This window comes from Pituophis catenifer, unplaced genomic scaffold (assembly GCF_029215685.1).
Source record: "Pituophis catenifer annectens isolate HBS135680 unplaced genomic scaffold, rPitCat1.0.hap2 SCAF_38, whole genome shotgun sequence".
NCBI classification, from domain to species: domain Eukaryota; kingdom Metazoa; phylum Chordata; class Lepidosauria; order Squamata; family Colubridae; genus Pituophis; species Pituophis catenifer.
Window position 1 is genome coordinate 204,963 of NW_027256918.1, and position 20,064 is coordinate 225,026.

The window sequence follows — 20,064 nt, forward strand, 5'->3', positions numbered from 1 at the left end:
TGTTGATCACCACCCCAGTCGCAAATTCAAAATCCAGGTGAGATCTGGAGGGTCTCTGAAGGAATTCAGGTAGGGGGAGTAGATCGATAACAGATTAACAATCTGTTGGAAGCTCTTGGTGCGCGGCTGAACTCCGAAACGGCAGTCATTGATCAGCGGATCTCCCCAAATCAGCCTCCAAAACCTCCACTTGGGATAAAAGTTCCCAATTTCTGCTTTGGGGAAGAATCATTTCAACGCGTTTCTCCGGTTGGTGGGATTCATATTAACAAGAGTTGGGGAAGGGACCTTGTAGGTCATCTAGTCCAACCCCAACCTCCCCCCACCACGGCCAAGCAGGAGACCCTACACCATTTCTGACAGATGGCAATCCAGGAGACACTCTCTGCCTGGGCCTGATGCCTCCTGTGAGGCAGGGGGTCTCTCTGAATCCCCTCCCCAAAAGGCTGGCCCCAAAGCCCTCACTCAGAGGTCTTCAAACTTGGCAGCTTTAAGACTTGTGGACTTCAGCTCCCAGAATTCCCCAGCCAGCACACTATCCTTTGCCTGGAGTGGGGAGGGAATGGGGATTTTGCAGTATCCTTCCCCTGGAGCGGGGAGGGAACGGGGATTTTGCAGTATCCTTCCCCTGGAGCGGGGTGGGAATGGTGATTTTGCAGTATCCTTCCCCTGGAGTGGGGAGGGAATGGTGATTTTGCAGTATCCTTCCCGTGGAGTGGGGAGGGAATGGGGATTTTACAGTATCCTTCCCCTGGAGCGGGGAGGGAATGGGGATTTTACAGTATCCTTCCCCTGGAGCAGGGAGGGAATGGGGATTTTACAGTATCCTTCCCCTGGAGCGGGGTGGGAATGGGGATTTTGCAGTATCCTTCCCGTGGAGTGGGGAGGGAATGGAGATTTTACAGTATCCTTCCCCTGGAGCGGGGAGGGAATGGGGATTTTACAGTATCCTTCCCCTGGAGTGGGGAGGGAACGGTGATTTTGCAGTATCCTTCCCGTGGAGCGGGGAGGGAATGGGGATTTTGCAGTATCCTTCCCATGGAGTGGGGAGGGAATGGTGATTTTGCAGTATCCTTCCCCCTGGAGTGGGGAGGAAATTGGGATTTTACAGTATCCTTCCCCTGGAGCGGGGAGGGAATGGGGATTTTGCAGTATCCTTCCCGTGGAGCGGGGAGGGAATGGGGATTTTACAGTATCCTTCCCCTGGAGTGGGGAGGGAATGGAGATTTTACAGTATCCTTCCCCTGGAGTGGGGAGGGAATGGAGATTTTACAGTATCCTTCCCCTGGAGTGGGGTGGGAATGGAGATTTTGCAGTATCCTCCTGCCACGCCCACCAAGCCACACCCAGAGAACCGGTAGTCAAATTTGAAACCCACCACTGGGCTGAACCCCAACAGTCAGCGGGGGGGGAGGGGGGGAGGAGGGCGCAGCCAAGGCAAAGACCCCCCACCCTCCACCTCGGAAAGCCCCGTCCCCGGTTGCGCGGGGAGCCGCCCTTGCAAGCGGGACTCGGGCAGGGCCAGCGACCTGAGCCGAACCCAGCCCAGCTGCAGGCGGGCGGGCGGGCGAGGGGGGGGGAGTAGGTGGGTGGGGCTGGCGGCCGCCCCTCCCCTTTCGTGTTACTCTCAAGTGGGGGTTCCGCGCTCGTCAGCACGCGCCCCTCCTGCGGGGAAAAGCCCGGATTGAGCCCGACCAACTTCGGGGCGCGGGGAGTGGATCCCCTCTTCTTCTTCTTCTTCCTCTGCCTTCCTTCCTTCCTTCCCTCCCTTCCTTCCTTCCTTCCCTCCCCCCTCCTCCTCCTCCTCTCCATCTGCCTTCCTCCTCTACCCTCCTTCTCCTCCTCCTCCTCCTTCGCTTCATCTGCCTTCCTCCTCCTCCTCCTCGTCGTCCTCCTCTTTCTTTTGCCTTTTCTGCCTTCCTCCTCTCTCTTCCTCCTCTGCCTTCCTCCTTCTCTTCATCTGCCTTCCTCCTCTTTCCTCTGCCTTTTTCTGCCTTCCTCCTCTCTCTTCCTCCTCTGCCTTCCTCCTTCTCTTCATCTGCCTTCCTCCTCTTTCCTCTGCCTTTTTCTGCCTTCCTCCTCTCTCTACCTTCCTCCTCCTCCTCTTCCTCTGCCTTCCTCCTCTCTCTACCCTCCGCCTTCCTCCTCCTTCTCTTCATCTGCCTTCCTCCTCTTCCTCCTCCTCTGTCTTCCTCCGTCTTCTTCCTCCTTCCCTCTCTTCCTCCTTCTCTCTCTTCCTCCTCCACCCTCTTCCTCCTCCTCCTCTTCCTCTGCCTTTCTCTGCCTTCCTTCTCTCTCTACCTTCCTCCTCTTTCCTCTGCCTTCCTCCTCTTTCCTCTACCTTTTTCTGCCTTCCTCCTCTCTCTACCTTCCTCCTCCTCCTCTTCCTCTGCCTTCCTCCTCTCTCTACCCTCCGCCTTCCTCCTTGTCTTCATCTGCCTTCCTCCTCTTCCTCCTCCTCTGTCTACCTCCGTCTTCTTCCTCCTTCTCTCTCTTCCTCCTCCACCCTCTTCCTCCTCCTCCTCTTCCTCTGCCTTTCTCTGCCTTCCTCCTCTCTCTACCCTCCGCCTTCCTCCTCCTTCTCTTCATCTGCCTTTCTCTGCCTTCCTCCTCTCTCTACCCTCCGCCTTCCTCCTCCTCCTCTTCCTCTGCCTTCCTCTGCCTTCCTCCTCTCTCTACCCTCCGCCTTCCTCCTCCTTCTCTTCATCTGCCTTCCTCCTCTTCCTCCTCCTCCTCCTCCTCCTCCCTCCGTTTTCCTCCTCTTCCTCTGACCTCCTCCTCCTCCTCCTCCTCCTCCTCCTCCCTCTTGCAACCAGCCGCGAAGCCTGCGGGCAAAAGCGACGGTGGGCAGACATGGAAGCAGTGGGCAGAAGCCCCGGGCAGCGCTCTCCCTGCCCGGCTCTGCGCGCCCCTCTTTGGCCGAGGCTCTGCTGCCTCCTCCTCCTCCTCCTCCTCCTCTTCCTCCTCCCACGGCCGGGCAGCGGCACCTGGACCCGCGCTGGGCTGCAATTCGCCTCCCGCAGGTAAGAGACGAGCTTTTTCCCCCTCCTTCCTCCGCCCCGACCTGGCAGGTAGGGTGCTCCTGAAGGGGGAGGCTCCACTTTGAGTAACGGACAGGACTTTGGCCGTGGTTTCTTTGCAGCTGGGGTCGTTGCAGCGAGGCTGCCTTGCCCAAAGCCCGTTCTCACGACCCGTCGAACCCCGAGCGAGCCCCGACACGTGCCAGGCCAACGTGTTGCAGGAATGCAGCCTGCGGGGGGGGGGGGGGAGTTATGAATGGGGATTCAATTTAATTCTTTTAATTATCTTAACTTTTGCATTTGTATGTTTTTTTTAATTTTGGCTGTTCACCGCCCTGAGTCCCTTTTGGGAGAAGGGCAGTATACAAATTAAATTAATAATAATAATAAATAATAATAATAATAATTAACTCTGGATGAGTATTGTTGGGTGTGAATGCAGCGCTAGGTTGAAGGTAGAATTGCCCAGAATCTTGCATCTCAGTTTATGGAACAAGCCACCAACCAAAACAAATCAAGAAATGAGAATTATGGGGTGTCAAGCTGCCTGAATCCAGCTGTAGTATAGACCTGGAGGAATCAGCGCCCTATTTTTTTTTTTTAAAGCAACATCTAGTTGCAGGGAGTTCCGTAGGTTCAGGATGCTTTGTAATGGCTCCTGGGTAATGGGGTGAGTTTGCTCAGGCTCCTGCCCGCCCCCGCCCCCCTAAGCAGTTCGAAAGCATGCAAATGCGAGTAGATAAATAGGTACCACTTCGGTGGGAAGGGAACGGCGCTTTGTGATATCCTGCTGGCCACGTGACCGCGGAAATGTCTTCGGACAGCGCTGGCCTTGAAACGGAGATGGGCACGCTTCCCCCCTATAGTTGGCAACCCAATCAGAAGACTCCTTTGATGGGACAAAAAAAAAAAAAAGTGTCCCATTCTGGGCTGGGGCCAGGGGTGAAATCCAGCAGGTTCTGACAGATTCTGGAGAACCCGTAGCGGAAATTTTGAGCAGTTTGGCAAAATGCCACCTCTGGCTGGCCCCAGAGTTGAGTGGGAATGGAGATTTTGCAGTATCCTTTCCCTTGCCACGCCCACCACGCCCACAGAACCGGTAGTAAAAAGAAATTGGATTTCATCACTTGCTGGGACCAAAGTTGGCGGCATTCCAGGCAGGACTAGAAAAAAATGGGGAGAAATGTTCTGATTTCTTTGATGCTGCTGAGCAGCGAGCAACAAAACAGCCACAGCTGGGCTGGATCCCGAACAAGCTGAGCTTGTGTTGAGCTGATACTCAGGCTGTGCTGTGGCAAAGGGGGTGCTGGGGACCCCTTCCGCATGGCCCCCCCCCAACACCAACTCTTGGGTGGTGCCCGAAAGGGAAGGTCTTCCCAGCTTGGAGTAATTGAGAGTGACCTCACATTTGGGGTCTTGGGGAGGGGGGGGGGGCACCGTTTTCCAAGCAGGGGTGAAAATTCAATCTGGAGCAGGAGTCTCCAACCTTGGCAACTTTACGGCTTGTGGACTTCAATTCCCAGAATTCCTCAGCCACCATTCCTCCCAGGAATTCTGGGAGTTGAAGTCCACAAGCATGCTGGCTGAGGAATTCTGGGAGTTGAAGTCCACAAGCCGTAAAGTTGCCAAGGTTGGAGACCCCTGATCTGGAGAGAAATCTCTTGACCTACAAGGACCCCATCTGAAGCCCAACTGGGTCCTTCTCCTGGACTTCCTGTCCCAAAATAACAGGATGCCAAACTAGCACATTTGGGTGGATGTTAGAAGCCCGGCCCAACATGGCCTCTACAGGCCCGGTTTGGGGCCTCCATGGTAGCCCCCTTGACTTTTCCATGCCATGTTCCTGTTTTTCGGCTTCATCAAGGCTCAGAGAAGCTGAATAGAATAGAATAGAATAGAATAGAATAGAATAGAATAGAATAGAATAGAATAGAATAGAATAGACTTGACTTGACTTGACTTGACTTGACTTGACTTGACTTGACTTGACTTGACTTTTGACTTGACTTTTGACTTGACTTGACTTTTGACTTGACTTTTGACTTGACTTTTGACTTGACTTTTCCCTTGACTTGACTTTTGACTTGACTTTTGACTTGACTTGACTTGACTTTTGACTTGACTTTTGACTTGACTTTTGACTTGACTTCTTTATTGGCCAAGTGTGATTGGACACACAAGGAATTTGTCTTTGGTGCAACTGGTCTCAGTATACATAAAAAGACAAGATACATTTGTCAAGAATCGTAAGGTACAACACTTAGTCATAGGGTACAAATAAGCAATCGAATCATACTAGGAAACAATATAAATCGTAAGGATGTAAGCAGCAAAGTTACAGTCATGCAGTCCTAAGTGGGAGGAGATGGGTGATAGGAATGATGAGAAGTTTAATACTAATAGTAATGCAGACTTAGTGAATAGTTTTGACAGTGTTGAGGGAATTATTTGTTTAGCAGAGTGGTGGCATGGGGGAAAAACTGTCCTTGTGTCTAGTTGTTCTGGTGTGCAGTGCTCTATAGCCTCGTTTTGAGGGTAGGAGTTGAAAGAGTTTATGTCCAGGATGCGAGGGGTCTATAGATATTTTCCCAGCCCTCTTTTTGACTCGTGCAGTAAACAGGTCCTCCATGGAAGGCAGGTTGGTAGCCATTGTTTTTTTCTGCCGTTCTACTGATCCTCTGAAGTCCGTGTCCGTCTTGTTGGGATGCAGAGCCAAACCAGACAGTTATGGAGGTGCAGATGACAGACTCCATCATTCCTCTGTTGAACTGTAGAACAGTTTTGCTGATGGAACTCTGGATTTATTTATTTTTTTCCCTTTCCTGCTCCCAACAGAGTTAAAACCGTCCAAGGGCATTGCTGACAACATCAGTTGCGACAGTAAGCCAGGCATGGCCTCTGTATCTAGGGTCAGGATCCTTCCCGCTCAAGGCTCCATGTGAAAACGGGGGCAGGGGGGGGGAATAACCAGAATCTGGATAATAACAGGGAGGAAAAGGAAGTTGATGAATTTCCTGTGGATGAATGAAGGAAGGAAAAGTGCCTTTAATTATAGACCCAAGGCTGGGGTCATGGAGACGCCAGGATGGACCTCCAAGCTTCCTCTGGAGTTGGACCATCGACAGCCTGGACCAAGTGGGGCAAAGCTGAGTCCCCAAACGCCCCCAACTTCTGTGGGCAATCTTGCGTCTTCAGCTCCGAGGGTGGCACCCGAACCGCCTGCTTCCAAATGCTTTGTTGGGTGGGTGGGTGGGTGGGTTGGGGGAGGGGACTCCCAAGGTGGTCCTGCAGCCAGAGGGCTGTGGGGGGGGGAGGGGCAGATGAGAGAGTAGAGAATTGTGCCTTCCACTCCTCCGAGCCGCTGGCCCTCGTCCATCCAGCTGCAGGCAAGCCTCCCTCATCCCAGATGCTGAGCCCAGCATTTGTGGCTACTTCCAAAGCGGAGACCTTTTAACCTCCCTGTTCCCAGCCAAAAATCCTCTGGCCAGGCAGGGATCGTCCGGCCAGCCGGCTGACCGACTGACCGACCGATGGGCCACCCACCACCCACAGCCCTTCAGAAGAGGCTGAATTGCAGGGAAAGGCGGCACATAAAGAGCCTTTTGTGATATGGGGGCGTGGAGAGGGGGGCTAGCAGGCGATCTGTTCCCCCAGGACTGGCAAAGGGGGGGGGGGCTGCAAGGCTGGCCAAGGACGTCGCAAGCCAACATTTTCTCCAAATGTTGGCTTGCCAAAAACTTGCTAAAGAGATTCCCAAAAGCTTGGGAAGGAAGAACATTTCCCTGGGGTGATATTAAGCTGTTAACGGGATGTATTTGTGCTAAGTGAACAGCAAATTTCATTAGCTCGGATGTAGGTGGTTGTGGGAATGCAGGAGGGAATCCAGGGGTCCCCGAGTGATGCCCCCCCCCGTTCAGAGTTTGCGCCACTGTGATCCCACTTATTGAGAAGATTTGGTGGCTGTTCCGTTGCTCTTCGTTTTCGTTTATAGTCGATCTGATTCAACTGTGGTATAATTGAAATCTGCTCGCTGGGAAGAGGCGCCTGGGGCGGCCTTGATTTTCCCCCCCCACCCCCCCACCCCCCCAATGGTGAGCTCTGGGCTCATTTGAAATGCATGTTCTGCATGGCAGCCTCTGGTCCTTCTGACTGCTAATTTTCCTGTTTACTCGTTTTTTCCTTAATGTGTTTGTTTACATTGTGCATGTTAATTGCAGCTCAGGAAGTTCTCCTGCTGTGTTGTCAGCACTGAAAAAAAACTCAGCAGTTAGTCTCTCTCTTTTCCTCCCTCCCTTTCTGTCTCCTCTCTTCCTCCTTCCTTCCCCATCCCTCTCTCTCCTCTCTTCCTCTATCTCTCCCTCCCTCCTCTCCCTCTCTCTCTCCCTCCTCTCTTCCTCCCTCCTTCCCCTCACTCTCTCTCTTCCTCCCTCCCTTTGTCTCCTCTCTTCCTCCCTCCTTCCCCATCCCTCTCTCTCCTCTCTTCCTCTTCCTCCCTTTTTCTCTCTGTCTCTCTCCTCTATCTCTCCCTCCCTCCTATCCCTCTCTCTCTCTCCCTCCTCTCTTCCTCCCTCCCTCTTTCTCTCTGTCTCTTTCCTCTATCTCTCCCTCCTTCCTATCCCTCTCTTTCTCCCTCCTCTCTTCCTCTCTCCCTCTCTGTCTCCTCTCTTCCTCCCTCCTTCCCCTCACTCTCTCTCTTCCTCCCTCCCTCTGTCTCCTCTCTTTTTCCCTCCTTCTCCTCTCTCTTCCTCCCTCCCTTTATCTCCTCTCTTCCTCCCTCCTTCCCCATCCCTCTCTCTCCTCTCTTCCTCCCTCCCTTTTTCTCTCTGTCTCTCTCCTCTATCTCTCTCTCCCTCCTATCCCTCTCTCTCTCTCCCTCCGCTCTTCCTCCCTCCCTCTTTCTGTCTCTTTCCTCTACTCTCCCTCCCTCCTCTCCCTCTCTTTCTCCCTCCTCTCTTCCTCCCTCCCTCTCTGTCTCTTCTCTTCCTCCCTCCTTCCCCTCACTCTCTCTCTTCCTCCCTCCCTTTGTCTCCTCTCTTCCTCTCTCCTTCCCCATCCCTCTCTCTCCTCTCTTCCTCCCTCCCTTTTTCTCTCTGTCTCTCTCCTCTATCTCTCTCTCCCTCCTATCCTTCTCTCTCTCCCTCATCTCTCCCTCCTTCCCTCTCTGTCTCCTCTCTTCCTCCCTCCTTCCCCTCACTCTGTCTTCCTCCCTCCCTGTCTCCTCTCTTCTTCCATCCTTCCCCTCTCTTCCTCCCTCCTTCCCCATCCCTCTCTCTCCTCTCTTCCTCCCTCCCTCTTTCTCTCTGTCTCTTTCCTCTATCTCTCTCCCTCCTATCCCTCTCTCCCCCCCCTCCCTCCCTCCCTGTCTCCTCTCTTCTTCCCTCCTTCCCCTCATCTCTTCCTCCCTCCCTCTGTCTCCTCTCTTCCTCCCTCCCTCTTTCTCTGTCTCTCTCCTCTATCTCTCTCGCCCTCCTATCCATCTCTCTCTCCCTCCTCTCTTCCTCCCTCCCTCTCTGTCTCCTCTCTTCCTCCCTCCTTCCCCTCACTCTCTTCCTCCTTCTTCATCCCTCTCTCTCTTCTCTTCCTCCCTCCCTCCCTCTTTTCTCTCTGTCTCTCTCCTCTATCTCTCCCTTCTATCCCTCTCTCTTTCTCTCTCTCTCTCTCTCTCTCTCTCTCATTCTCTCTCTTTCCACCTAGCCCATCCATCCATCTACCCAGTCTTTTGGTTTTTGGTTGTTGTTTTTTTTTCTTTTGAGACGTTTCACTTCTCATCCAAGAAGCTTCTTCAGCTCTGACCGGATAGTGGCGAACGGAAGGATTTATATTCCTTGCAGACAGTTGGTCGTTTGCATCCTTTTTCAAGGATCGTTGAGGCCACTTGGAGAGGTTTTATCTGCCTCCTCAGGGTCACCTGAATGGTGCAAATGGTTCCTGTAGTCTTCATTTTTTTCCCCTCTGGAAATCCATTCCTACTCCCACCCCGTTCCAAGGGGGTCCATCCCAAATTATGTAGCTAAAAGTCTGTAGAGATTCTCAGTCATCCAAGTTTTCCCGAAAGCACCTTTGGGTCCATTCAACCACTACAATTCAGCGTTGCAGCTGGAGGGGAAGACATAGGGGGGTTTTAAGAGCTGCTTGGGGCTCTCCGCCAGGGATTTCCCCCTCCTCGTTCTTTGCCTCCCACCAACCCATCTTCCTTCCTGGAAGTGCAAAGTTAGTTCTCTGGCAAGCGACGGGACGAAATTCTTCTGGCAACTTCTCAGCGTCCGTTTTTGTGCCAGGCGATTGAATGAGTGCAGTCTTCCTCCTAATGTTTATTGAAGGACTTCTGTCAGCCCTGTAGGAAGTTGGAACTTACACGGCGGTCCCTTTTTGACCTCCTTGCTGAATGCTTCCCCCTTCCCTCCCTCCCTCCCTCCCCAGGTCTGAATCAATGGGTCCCAAAAAAAAAAAAAAAAAAAGGAAAATTAACTCCAAATAAGGGAATGATTAGCAGGATGTGCTCTTCCCCTGACTGACTGGGAGTTTCTTTGATAAATACGAAGGCTAAATAAAGGAGGATATTTGTAGCTCAGGGATGATGTGAGGGGGTCCTTGGGTCTCTCTGAGCTTGGTAGTTTTCTTGTGGACGTTTTGTGACCCAAACTAGGTAACATCATCAGTGCTAGAAGAGAATGGGGTTTGCGGAGAGGAGGAAGGAAGGAAGGAAGGAAGGAAGGAAGGAAGGAAGGAAGGAAGGAAGGAAGGAAGGAGAAGGAGGAGAAAGAGGATTGCTGGTTGCTTGGTGCTCTCTGAGCTTGGTAGTTTTCTTGTAGATGTTTCATTACCCAAACTAACATCAGTGCTAGAAGGGAGTGGGGTTTGCGGAGAGGAGGAGGGAATGAAGGAAGGAAGGAAGGAAGGAAGGAAGGAAGGAAGGAAGGAAGGAAGGAAGAAGGAGGAGAAAGGATTGCTGGTTGCTTGGTGCTCTCTGAGCTTGGTAGTTTTCTTGTAGATGTTTCATTACCCAAACTAACATCAGTGCTAGAAGGGAGTGGGGTTTGCGGAGAGGAGGAGGGAGGGAAGGAAGGAAGGAAGGAAGGAAGGAAGGAAGGAAGGAAGGAAGGAAGGAGAAAGAGGATTGCTGGTTGCTTGGTGCATTCTGAGCTTGGTAGTTTTCTTGTAGATGTTTCATTACCCAAACTAACATCATCAGTGCTAGAAGGAAGTTGGGGTTTGCGGAGAGGAGGAGGGAAGGAAGGAAGGAAGGAAGGAAGGAAGGAAGGAAGGAAGGAAGGAGGAGAAAGAGGATTGCTGGTTGCTTGGTGCTCTCTGAGCTTGGTAGTTTTCTTGTAGATGTTTCATTATCCAAACTAACATCATCAGTGCTGGAAGGGAGTGGGGTTTGCGGAGAGGAGGAGGAGGAGGAGGAGGAGGAAAGAAAGGAAGGAAGGAAGGAAGGAAGGAAGGAAGGAAGGAAGGAAGGAAGGAAGGAGAAGGAGGAGAAAGGATTGTTGATTGCTTGGTGCTCTCTGAGCTTGCTTGTTTTCTTGTAGACGTTTCATTACCAAACTAGGTAACATCATCAGTGCTAGAAGGAAGTTGGGGGAGGAGGAGGAGGAGGGAGAAGAAGAGGAGGAGGAGGATTGTGGGGTCCTTGGTGCTCTCTGAGCTTGGTAGTTTTCTTGTAGATGTTTCATTACCCAAACTAACATCATCAGTGCTGGAAGGGAGTGGGGTTTGCGGAGAGGAGGAGGAGGAGGAGGAGGAGGAGGAGGAGGAGGAAAGGAAGGAAGGAAGGAAGAAGGAAGAAGGAAGGAAGGAAGGAGAAGGAGGAGAAAGAGAATTGTTGATTGCTTGGTGCTCTCTGAGCTTGCTTGTTTTCTTGCAGACGTTTCATTACTAAACTAGGTAACATCATCAGTGCTAAAAGGAAGTTGGGGGAGGAGGAGGAGGAGGATTGTGGGGTCCTTGGTGCTCTCTGAGCTTGGTTGTTTTCTTTCATTAACCTACTAGGTAACATCATCAGTGCTAGAAGGGAGTGGGGTTTGTTGAGAAGGAAGAGGAAGAGGAGGAGAGGACTGTGGGGTCCTTGGTGCTCTCTGAGCTTGCTTATTTTCTTGTGGACGTTGGACGTTTCGTGATCCAAACTAGGTAACTGTCAACTTGCAAAGCTTTCAAGTTGCCATGAGCAACTTAATTAGGGCATCTTTCGGAAACTTTACAGTAACATCATCAGTGCTAGAAGGGAGTGGGGTTTGCGGAGAGGAGGAGAAGAAAAGGGAAAGAGGAGGAGGAGGAAGGAGAAGACGAAAGAGGCTAAGCATTTTATCTATCGTACAGCACCTTCGCCTCGCCTTTCGATCAAAGCCCAGGAGACAGAAAGTGCAAAAAAAATGTGAACTCTAAAATCGAAAACCGTCGCTGGACAAATGTTGTACGTCGAAGGGACGTCCGAACGTGTGCACTTTTTTTTTTTTTTAATTTAAAATCTCACTTCCTTTATTGAGTTCTAGTAGATAAATTGTGGAGAACTGTACAAACACATACAGAATTAGAGCAATTCAAGAAATCACAATCAAGGTAACCAAAATACTCATCTTCTTTAATCCTTGTGAAATTCTGCCACAATAACTTAAAACTGAATGTTTAATTTGCAATTGAAAATTTTTTCAGATTATTAAAAGAGCGGTCTAATCAAATGAACTCTGGCAACTTCCGCATTAATTAAACATCTTTCAACAGCCCCGAAAGATGCACAATCGAACGTGTGCACTTTTGAAGGGCTGGAGAGACGGAGAGAGGAAGGAGGAGTGCAGGGTCATGAACACCCCCCCCCCATGTGGAATGGCGGGGTGGGGTGGGGGGGTTTCCTTCCTCCAGCCTCCCGAGAGTTCTGCGATTGATGTCTCCGGCGTGGAAAATTACAGCCTCTCCAGATGAGAACTTGGCATCCGCTGGCGAAAGGGCGGAGGGAAATTCCCTTTTCCTCCTGCCTTTTCAGAGTGGTTTGCAGCTGGGCTCTTTTGCACCCTTTTCCAAATTCCCATTCTCCCACCCCCCACCCCTGCGTGACGGGCATCCAGCACCCAGCTCCTCTTTGTTGCCCAAGTGGCCGAGAGCCCATGCGGTTTCTACGCCAACAATGAAGGCCTTTAGTAACTCACTAGTAGCCTTCCTCGGCTGGGGCGAGCGGCTGGAGCTGCATGGAGAGGGAGGAAAAAAAAGATGCTTTGTTTGGGTTAAGCAACAGCCATTCGATCCCAGGAGATCTGGATGGTCTGGCTCTCCCAGGGAGATCCCAAAGATCCCTGCCTTTGGATTGTCTTTCTTGGAAAGCAAAAAAAAATCCACAAAAGCCAGAACTCCGAATTGGACCGGGTAGAGGAAATCTGGAAAGTCGGGTTTGGGAAATTGCAAAATTTCCATGAAATATGAGCCAAAGTGTTTACAGTAACGGAGTTGGAGAAGGGACCCTGGAGGTCATCTAGTCGAACCCCTTTGCTCACGCAGGAGATCTGTGCTAGGGATTCGAACCGCCGAACTTGCCGACTTTTCGGCAAAGGGGGTTGGACGGGTTAATTCATGATTATGGATGAATGAATTTGTGATTCATGCTTTACGGGGTTTGGGGGTGCAAAAGAGCTCCAGAGGGCATCTAAACCAGCTTTTCCTGACCATCTTCTGCTTGGCTTAGCTGTGACTGACACCCCCCCCCCAATGAGCTAAAGAGCCCCCCCGTTTACCTGTATCTTACTGCTGTTATTAAAAGTTGCTGGGCGGGAAGTAAGAGCAGGGAATACTTTAAAAACTCAAGACTTTCTTATTTCATCAAGCTGGCCTGGAATTTGTTTTTAAATTATTGGGTATTTTAAATTTCTCTCAGCCAAATGATTTAATTCGTTTTTATTCTATTTTAAATTTTTGTATTTATGTGTTTTTATTCTGTGGCTGTTCACCACCCTGAGTCCTTCGGGAGTAGGGCAGTATATAAATCCAATGAAATAAATAAATAAATAAAATAAAAAGTAATATTAAACTACCGTAAGATAAAGGTAAAGGTTCCCCTCGCACATATGTGCTAGTCGTTCCCAACTCTAGGGGACAGTGCTCATCTCCGTTTCAAAGCCGAAGAGCCAGAGCTGTCCGAAGAAGACATCTCCGTGGTCATGTGGCTGGCATGACTCAACGCCAAAGGCGCACGGAAACGCTGTTTCCTTCCCACCAAAGGGGGTCCCTATTTTTCTACTTGCATTTTTTTTTTACGTGGTTTCGAACTGCTAGGTTGGCAGAAGCTGGGACAAGTCACGGGAGCTCACCCCGTTCCGCGGCGCTAGGGATTCGAACCGTTGAACTGCCAACCTTTCGATTGACAAGCTCAGCATCTTAGCCACTGAGACACCACGTACCTTTCAGAGTTGGCTCCCAATTTGACCATGATTCCAGGCTGGCACTCTAGTTTTTGGACGATTGCAACGCCTTTCTTTAAATCAAAATGAGGTTTACTTTGGAAGTCTGCGCAGACTTCGTCCCAGGGATGGAAACATGGGCTCTGTGCCTGAGGCACCACGTGGCCAACAACTCACCGGGGTTATGGTGAACTTCAAGGGGTTGGGTTGATGCTGCCACGAGCGTCATTAAATCAATGCTTGGGAGCGGCTGCCCCTTGTTGACATCCTGTGTTTGTGGTCTCTTTCAGAAACTGGTGTTCTTACACGGCCACCAAGACGGTTTCCTGTCACATCCAAAATGGCACCTATCTCCAGAGAGTTTTCCAAAATTGTCGCTGGCCTATGGGTTGTTCGGCGGGCAGGTGAGGAGTCGGACGAAAGAGGGACATTTCACGCTTCCCAAACCCACCGTATCTGTTCTGACCTAGTAAAAAGCACACGATTAGTCCCCAAATCCCTCTTTTTATTTCAACGGCTGTGAATTCCGTTCGTTCCCAGCCCGGGATGAGTCACAAATAGTTTGTAAAGAGTCCGACAGAAGTTCTGCCGCAGTCCTTCGGGATAAGGCTGATAAGCACCCGCCTTTATCTCCCTTGACGCGCTGCCAAAGACCAAATTGGCAATTAGCTTTGCAAGGCCAAAACGGAGCTTCAGAATTTAAACCGACCAGCGCAAACAAAGTTGCTTCCTGCAAAGGCTCACATGCCTTTGCTCCTCTTTTAAGCCTTATGGGAGGGGCCAATCATCTCCAGGCCTTACTCCCGAGTCGTCCCTTTTGTTTTAACTCTTCTTGCCTTTTGGCAGCTCTGCACATGCGCGCAGTGGGAACATTGTTCCTCTGCCTTGCTGAGGTCCGACTCTGGAGGCTCCGGAGTCAGCACATAACTCCCAGATGGCTCTGGCCCCATCTCTGCCTCCGACGCAGAGCCCTCGTCTGAGCCTTCCCCAGACTCCAGGACTGGCCCATGTCCCTCCCCAGCCTCCTCACTGTCCGACTCTGTTGCTAGCTCTGCAGGCCGCTGGCAGACGACAATAGTATCTTCTCACCCATTCCAACCCAAAACCAAAAAAAAAAAAAGCCACGTGGCTGGGGAATTCTAGGAGTTAAAGTCCACGAGTCTTAAAGTTGCCACATTTGGATAGCCCCCTGCCTAAATGCTTGGGTTCCTGCTCTCCCTTTCGGATTCTCCCTCCAGGCACAATTTTCCGGGGTCATTCCTGTCCCTTGAAGTTGCTTGTTCTTGTTTTGTCCTCCAGCTACAGGACAATAATTCGACCGACGTACAAGCAGGCATACAAGATGGTCACCGCTCTGGAGTGGAAATGTTGCCCTGGGCATTCGGGAACCAACTGCGAAGCAGGTACCGACACGCGTGCAACCTCTGGGGTCCCTCACCCCATTACGCGGCACTCGGGATTCGAACTGCCGAACTGCTGACCTTTCGATCGACAAGCTCAGCATCTTAGCCACCGAGCCACCGCGTCCCTTTTAATTTAATGTTGTGGCCCGCCAGCAGCCTGCACGGATCGTGGCTGATCCCGACGATGAGGAGGCTGGCATGGTGTTGCGCCAGCAGCGGGCGCTCACGTCGGACAGCGAGGAGGCTGAAGAGGATGTGGTGCCAGAGGCCGAGACTCAGCCAGGGCCTTCAGAACCTCCAGAGGCTCCTTCAAGTGGAGAGAGCGAAGTGGAGGAGCCTCTCCTCAATGCTCGAGCACGCAGGGCTGCCAAGAGGCAGGAGTGGCTACTCAGGAGGAGGAGGTCTCCCTGAGAGTAGGGCTTGAGGATAATTGGCCACTCCATTAATCTATTTAAGTCGCACGCAGCTAGTGCTTTCTTGCTGGAAACAACTCGTATTTATTATCAGAGTATTTTGGTTTATCGTATCTTGTTTTCTGGGCTGATTGCCAACCTTTGCCGGTCTTGTTTATTCTTGCTACTTAATAAATTTGATAAGGATCGTTGGTATGTGTCAATATCCTCGGGAATCCAGAGCTGGGGCAGAACATTTATATGGACTTTTACAACAGTATAAAATAAAACCTTCGAAGAGTCAACAAAATCACCATGGGCCATAAACCTAATCACACAATCATGGCTTATTCAATAATCCATCTTTAAGCCCCGAGTGCCGTTGTAACAGGCGTTAAACACATGGTTGCAAGTTGAGAGAAAAATGTGACTTATGTCCTTCTTCACACTTTTTTTCTTCTTCTTTTGTTTTTTTTTTTCCAGACCCCGTCAGCTACCAAGATACTCCAGGTGTCACACAGGGGATCCCTGCTGTGAGTAGGCTGCCCATCCGACCTGCAACCTATTCCGGTGAGGGACATTTTATCTTTCCAATTTCCAACTCACAGGAGCCTTGTAAATAATTTTCCCCCCAAAAAATAATGTTTTAATTTTGCTCCCTGGGAAAACACAAGTTCGAAAGGAGACGAAAGGAAGATGGGCTGTTTAGAAATAGGAAGTATACCGTATTTTTCAGCGTATAAGACGCACCTTTTTTGGGAAAGGAAAACAAGAAAAAAAAAATCTGCCTCTGCCTCCCAGCAATTTGCCTCCTTGCAGCAAACTGCAAACAGACTGTTTCAGTTTCAGTTTCAGTTTCAGCACCACCTGATTAGCACAAGACAAATTTTAAAATTGATTTTAAATTGGGTTTTAATTTTGGGTTTTAAAATTCGGCCAAAACTATTTAATGATTTTAATTAATTTTAACTAGATTTTGTATATTTGTATTTTAATTTTGGCTGTACACTGCCCTGAGTCCTTCGGGAGAATATTATTATTATTATTATTATTATTATTATTATTATTATTATTATTATTATTATTATTATTTTATTTATATACCGCCCATTCTCCCGAAGGACTCAGGGCGGTGTACTAATATTATTATTATTATTATTATTATTATTATTATTATTATTATTATTATTATTATTATTATTATTATTATTATTATTAAATACTACCTCTGGCTGGCCCCAGAGTGGGCTGGGAATGGAGATTTTGCAATATCCTTCCCCTGCCACGCCCACCAAGCCACGCCCACAAAACCGGTAGTAAAAAAAATTGGATTTCACCAACTGGACAGAACAGAATGGAATAGAATAGCAGAGTTAGAAGGGACCTTGGAGGTCTTCTAGTCCAACCCCCTTTGCTCAGACAGGAAACCTATCCCATTTCAGTCAAATGGTTATCCAATCTCTTCTTAAAAACCTCCAGTGATGAAGCACCCACAACTTCTGGTGGCGAGCTGTTCCCCTGGTTAATCGTCCTCAGGAAATTTCTTCTTAGTTCTAAGTTGGTTCTCTTCTCAATTGCTTTCCATCCGTTGCTCAGGCGCTTTGGAGAATAACTTGATTCCTTCTTCTTTGTGGCAACCTCTGACATATTGGAGCATGATGCATGATTCGTATGTCCTGTCCAGGAAAATGTTAAAACTCCTTTTTTTCCTTCACCCGTTCTCTGTTTTGCCTCCGAAGGTTGTTTCAACTGCAGCAAATTCTCTGAGCTTTTGGCGAAAGTCAATCTCCTGGAAGCCAAGGTTAGTCTTTTACTAAAAATTATTAATAATTATTAAAAATTATTAAATTTGGTTATCACCTTTAAAGCGCTCCATGGCTTAGGACCTGGGTACCTACGAGACCGTCTTTTGCCACCAATAGCCTCCCACCGACCAGTTCGTTCTCACAGGGAGGGACTACTCAGGGTACCGTCAGTCAAATTATGTCGACTGGCGACTCCCAGGGGGAGGGCCTTCTCTGTGGGGGCTCCAACCCTTTGGAATGAACTGTCCCCGGAGATACGGAATATCCCTGATCTCCGTGCTTTCCGCCGTGCCCTCAAGACCCTGATGTTCCAACAGGCGGGGCTAAACATACGAACATGTGAATGATTTTTTAAATGTTATCTAATTCTGGGTTTTATTTAATTGACCAAACTAAGTAACAATTTTAATTAGCAATTTTATGATGTTTGTGTGTCTATATTTTTCTTGACTGTACACCGCCTTGAGTCCTACGGGAGAAAGGCGGTATAGAAATATAATAAATAAATAAATAAATAAATAAATAAATAAATAAATAAATAATTTAATAATTATTGAATTATTAAAATTCAATTATTTTAATTTAGAACTGTATTGCTGAGCTGCCTTGGAGAGGAGCCAGGAGTGGGCTTCAAAAATTTTAGCAGAGGGGTTCACTGCCTGGTTGCTGGGTGGGCGTGGCCATGGTGGGCGTGGCCTAGTCGGCCTCCTGCACCACGGGGAGGGGGAGGGCCTTTATGCCCTCCCTGTCAGGGTGGCAATTAATCCCATTCCGCTTTTGGGTAATTGCACCTTTATTAGAGAATGGATCGTGGCTTTTTCCTTGGAGTATACTTTAAGAAAATAAACCCGAGATATAGTCTAATAAACATATTTTATTATAAAGAAAGTGAAAACAGTCTTACTAGCTAATTAATTACATCTTGGCAGCGGTCCTGCCTTGCCTCTTGGCGGGCGAACAAAAAAAGTTAGAAGAAAATGAAAAAAAATGTGGAAGAAGGAATGTGGACATGCGCAGTGGCTTCTGAGATAAGAGTCAAATCAGTCTACCGTAAATCTCAGAATGGGAGCCCAGCTGACAGATACAAAAAATGGCAGTGACAAGAGTTACTCCAGGCTCTGGAGGCTTTTCTCGATGCCTCCGGGAGGGCGAAAATGGCCTCCCCAGGCTCCGGAGGCCCTCTGGAGGCTGGAAACAGGCCCGTTTCCGGCCTTCCCGAACTTCCTGTAGGCCTATTTTTCACCCTCCCTGAGCCTCCGCGAGCATCCTGCACTTACCTGCATCCAAAACAGGCGGCATGGGGACTACTGGAAGGGGAGGGGAAAGGAGGGGTGGGCGGAACCAGCCAGGAGTGGGATTTGGGAGTTCTCCGAACTGCCCAGAATCTTAGCTAGAGGTTCTCTCGAACCCCTATGAACTCCCAGCAACCCACTCCTGGGAGTAGCTGTATTTGTTAAAGCCGGAAGCCTCTCCCGCAGGAAGGAGGACATGGAGGGGGAGACAATGGCATGATTGAATCCGTTCCTTTTTCTGGCCCACAGGTAGCTACATTCACGGCAGGTGAATCCGGTCCTTCGGCTGTATCTCGACGATGCTTGACCGCCACGGGCGATGCTGCCCCCGATCCTTTCAATCTGTGGGCCTCTCAGGCCACGCGAGGAAAACCCGGAGAAGAACGCGAGACGGGTGAGTGAGTGAGAAGGAAGGCTGCCTGCAATGGGTGTCTGTGTGATACGTTCACCAAAGTCAAGTTGACAGTTCCCACTGATTTATTGTCAGGTTTTCACATTTACAACCTTTGCAGAAGAATAGGAAATTGAATAGGAATAAGAATTTAGAATTTAGAATTTAGAATTATTTAGAATTTAGAATTGAACTCAACAGAAGACAACAGAACAGAATATTAGAAGAGAAGAGAACTCAACAGAAGACAACAGAACAGAATATTAGAAGAGAAGAGAACTCAACAGAAGACAACAGAACAGAATATTAGAAGAGAATCGAACTCAACAGAACACAACCGAACAGAATATTAGAAGAGAATCGAACTCAACAGAACATAACCGAACAGAATATTAGAAGAGAATCGAACTCAACAGAAGACAACAGAACAGAATATTAGAAGAGAATCGAACTCAACAGAGGACAACAGAACAGAATATTAGAAGAGAATCGAACTCAACAGAAGACAACAGAACAGGATATTAGAAGAGAATCGAACTCAACAGAAGACAACAGAATATTAGAAGAGAATCAAACTCAACAGAACAGAATATTAGAAGAAAATAGAACTCAACGGAACTCAACAGAACAGTATATTAGAAGAGAATCGAACTCAACAGAACACAACCGAACAGAATATTAGAAGAGAAGAGAACTCAACAGAAGACAACAGAACAGAATATTAGAAGAGAATCGAACTCAACAGAAGACAACAGAACAGAATATTAGAAGAGAATCGAACTCAACAGAAGACAACAGAACAGAATATTAGAAGAGAATCGAACTCAACAGAAGACAACAGAACAGAATATTAGAAGAGAATCGAACTCAACAGAAGACAACAGAACAGGATATTAGAAGAGAATCGAACTCAACAGAGGACAACAGAACAGGATATTAGAAGAGAATCGAACTCAACAGAAGACAACCGAACAGAATATTAGAAGAGAATCGAACTCAACAGAACACAACCGAACAGACTATTAGAAGAGAATCGAACTCAACAGAACACAACAGAACAGAATATTAGAAGAGAATCGAACTCAACAGAAGAAGAGGAGAGAAGAGAGAATTCTTTATTGGCCAAGTGTGATTGGACACACAAATGCAGAAGCTCACAGTGCACATATAAACAGCAGGTAAGTAAAAAGTTGGTGAAAGTCGAAGGGATCCAAGGAGAAATGTGGGGTGGGGTCTGCTTTCGAAGAGGTGACACGGGGGAACCTCGTGTGTGTGAGAGACCCCAACCCGTGTTTGCCAGTTTGCACAGAGCTAGAGCAACATCCAGGCATCTCCCCCACCCCTAGGATTAAAGTGGGACGGGGGGGTGGGGGGCA

The 20,064-nt window shown here is 49.0% G+C and overlaps 1 protein-coding gene across 1 annotated transcript in view; it reads left to right on the forward strand.

The window, feature by feature from the left end:
* The first annotated feature begins 2,853 nt into the window (after nucleotides 1-2,853).
* LOC139326305 (EMI domain-containing protein 1-like) overlaps nucleotides 2,854-20,064 on the forward strand; it is a 34,941-nt gene continuing 17,730 nt past the window's right edge. Inside the window, 6 exon segments of the mRNA XM_070956470.1 lie at nucleotides 2,854-3,023; nucleotides 13,696-13,809; nucleotides 14,705-14,808; nucleotides 15,684-15,770; nucleotides 16,940-17,001; nucleotides 18,547-18,691. Of these exon segments, the coding sequence (XP_070812571.1) occupies nucleotides 2,854-3,023; nucleotides 13,696-13,809; nucleotides 14,705-14,808; nucleotides 15,684-15,770; nucleotides 16,940-17,001; nucleotides 18,547-18,691 (682 nt within the window).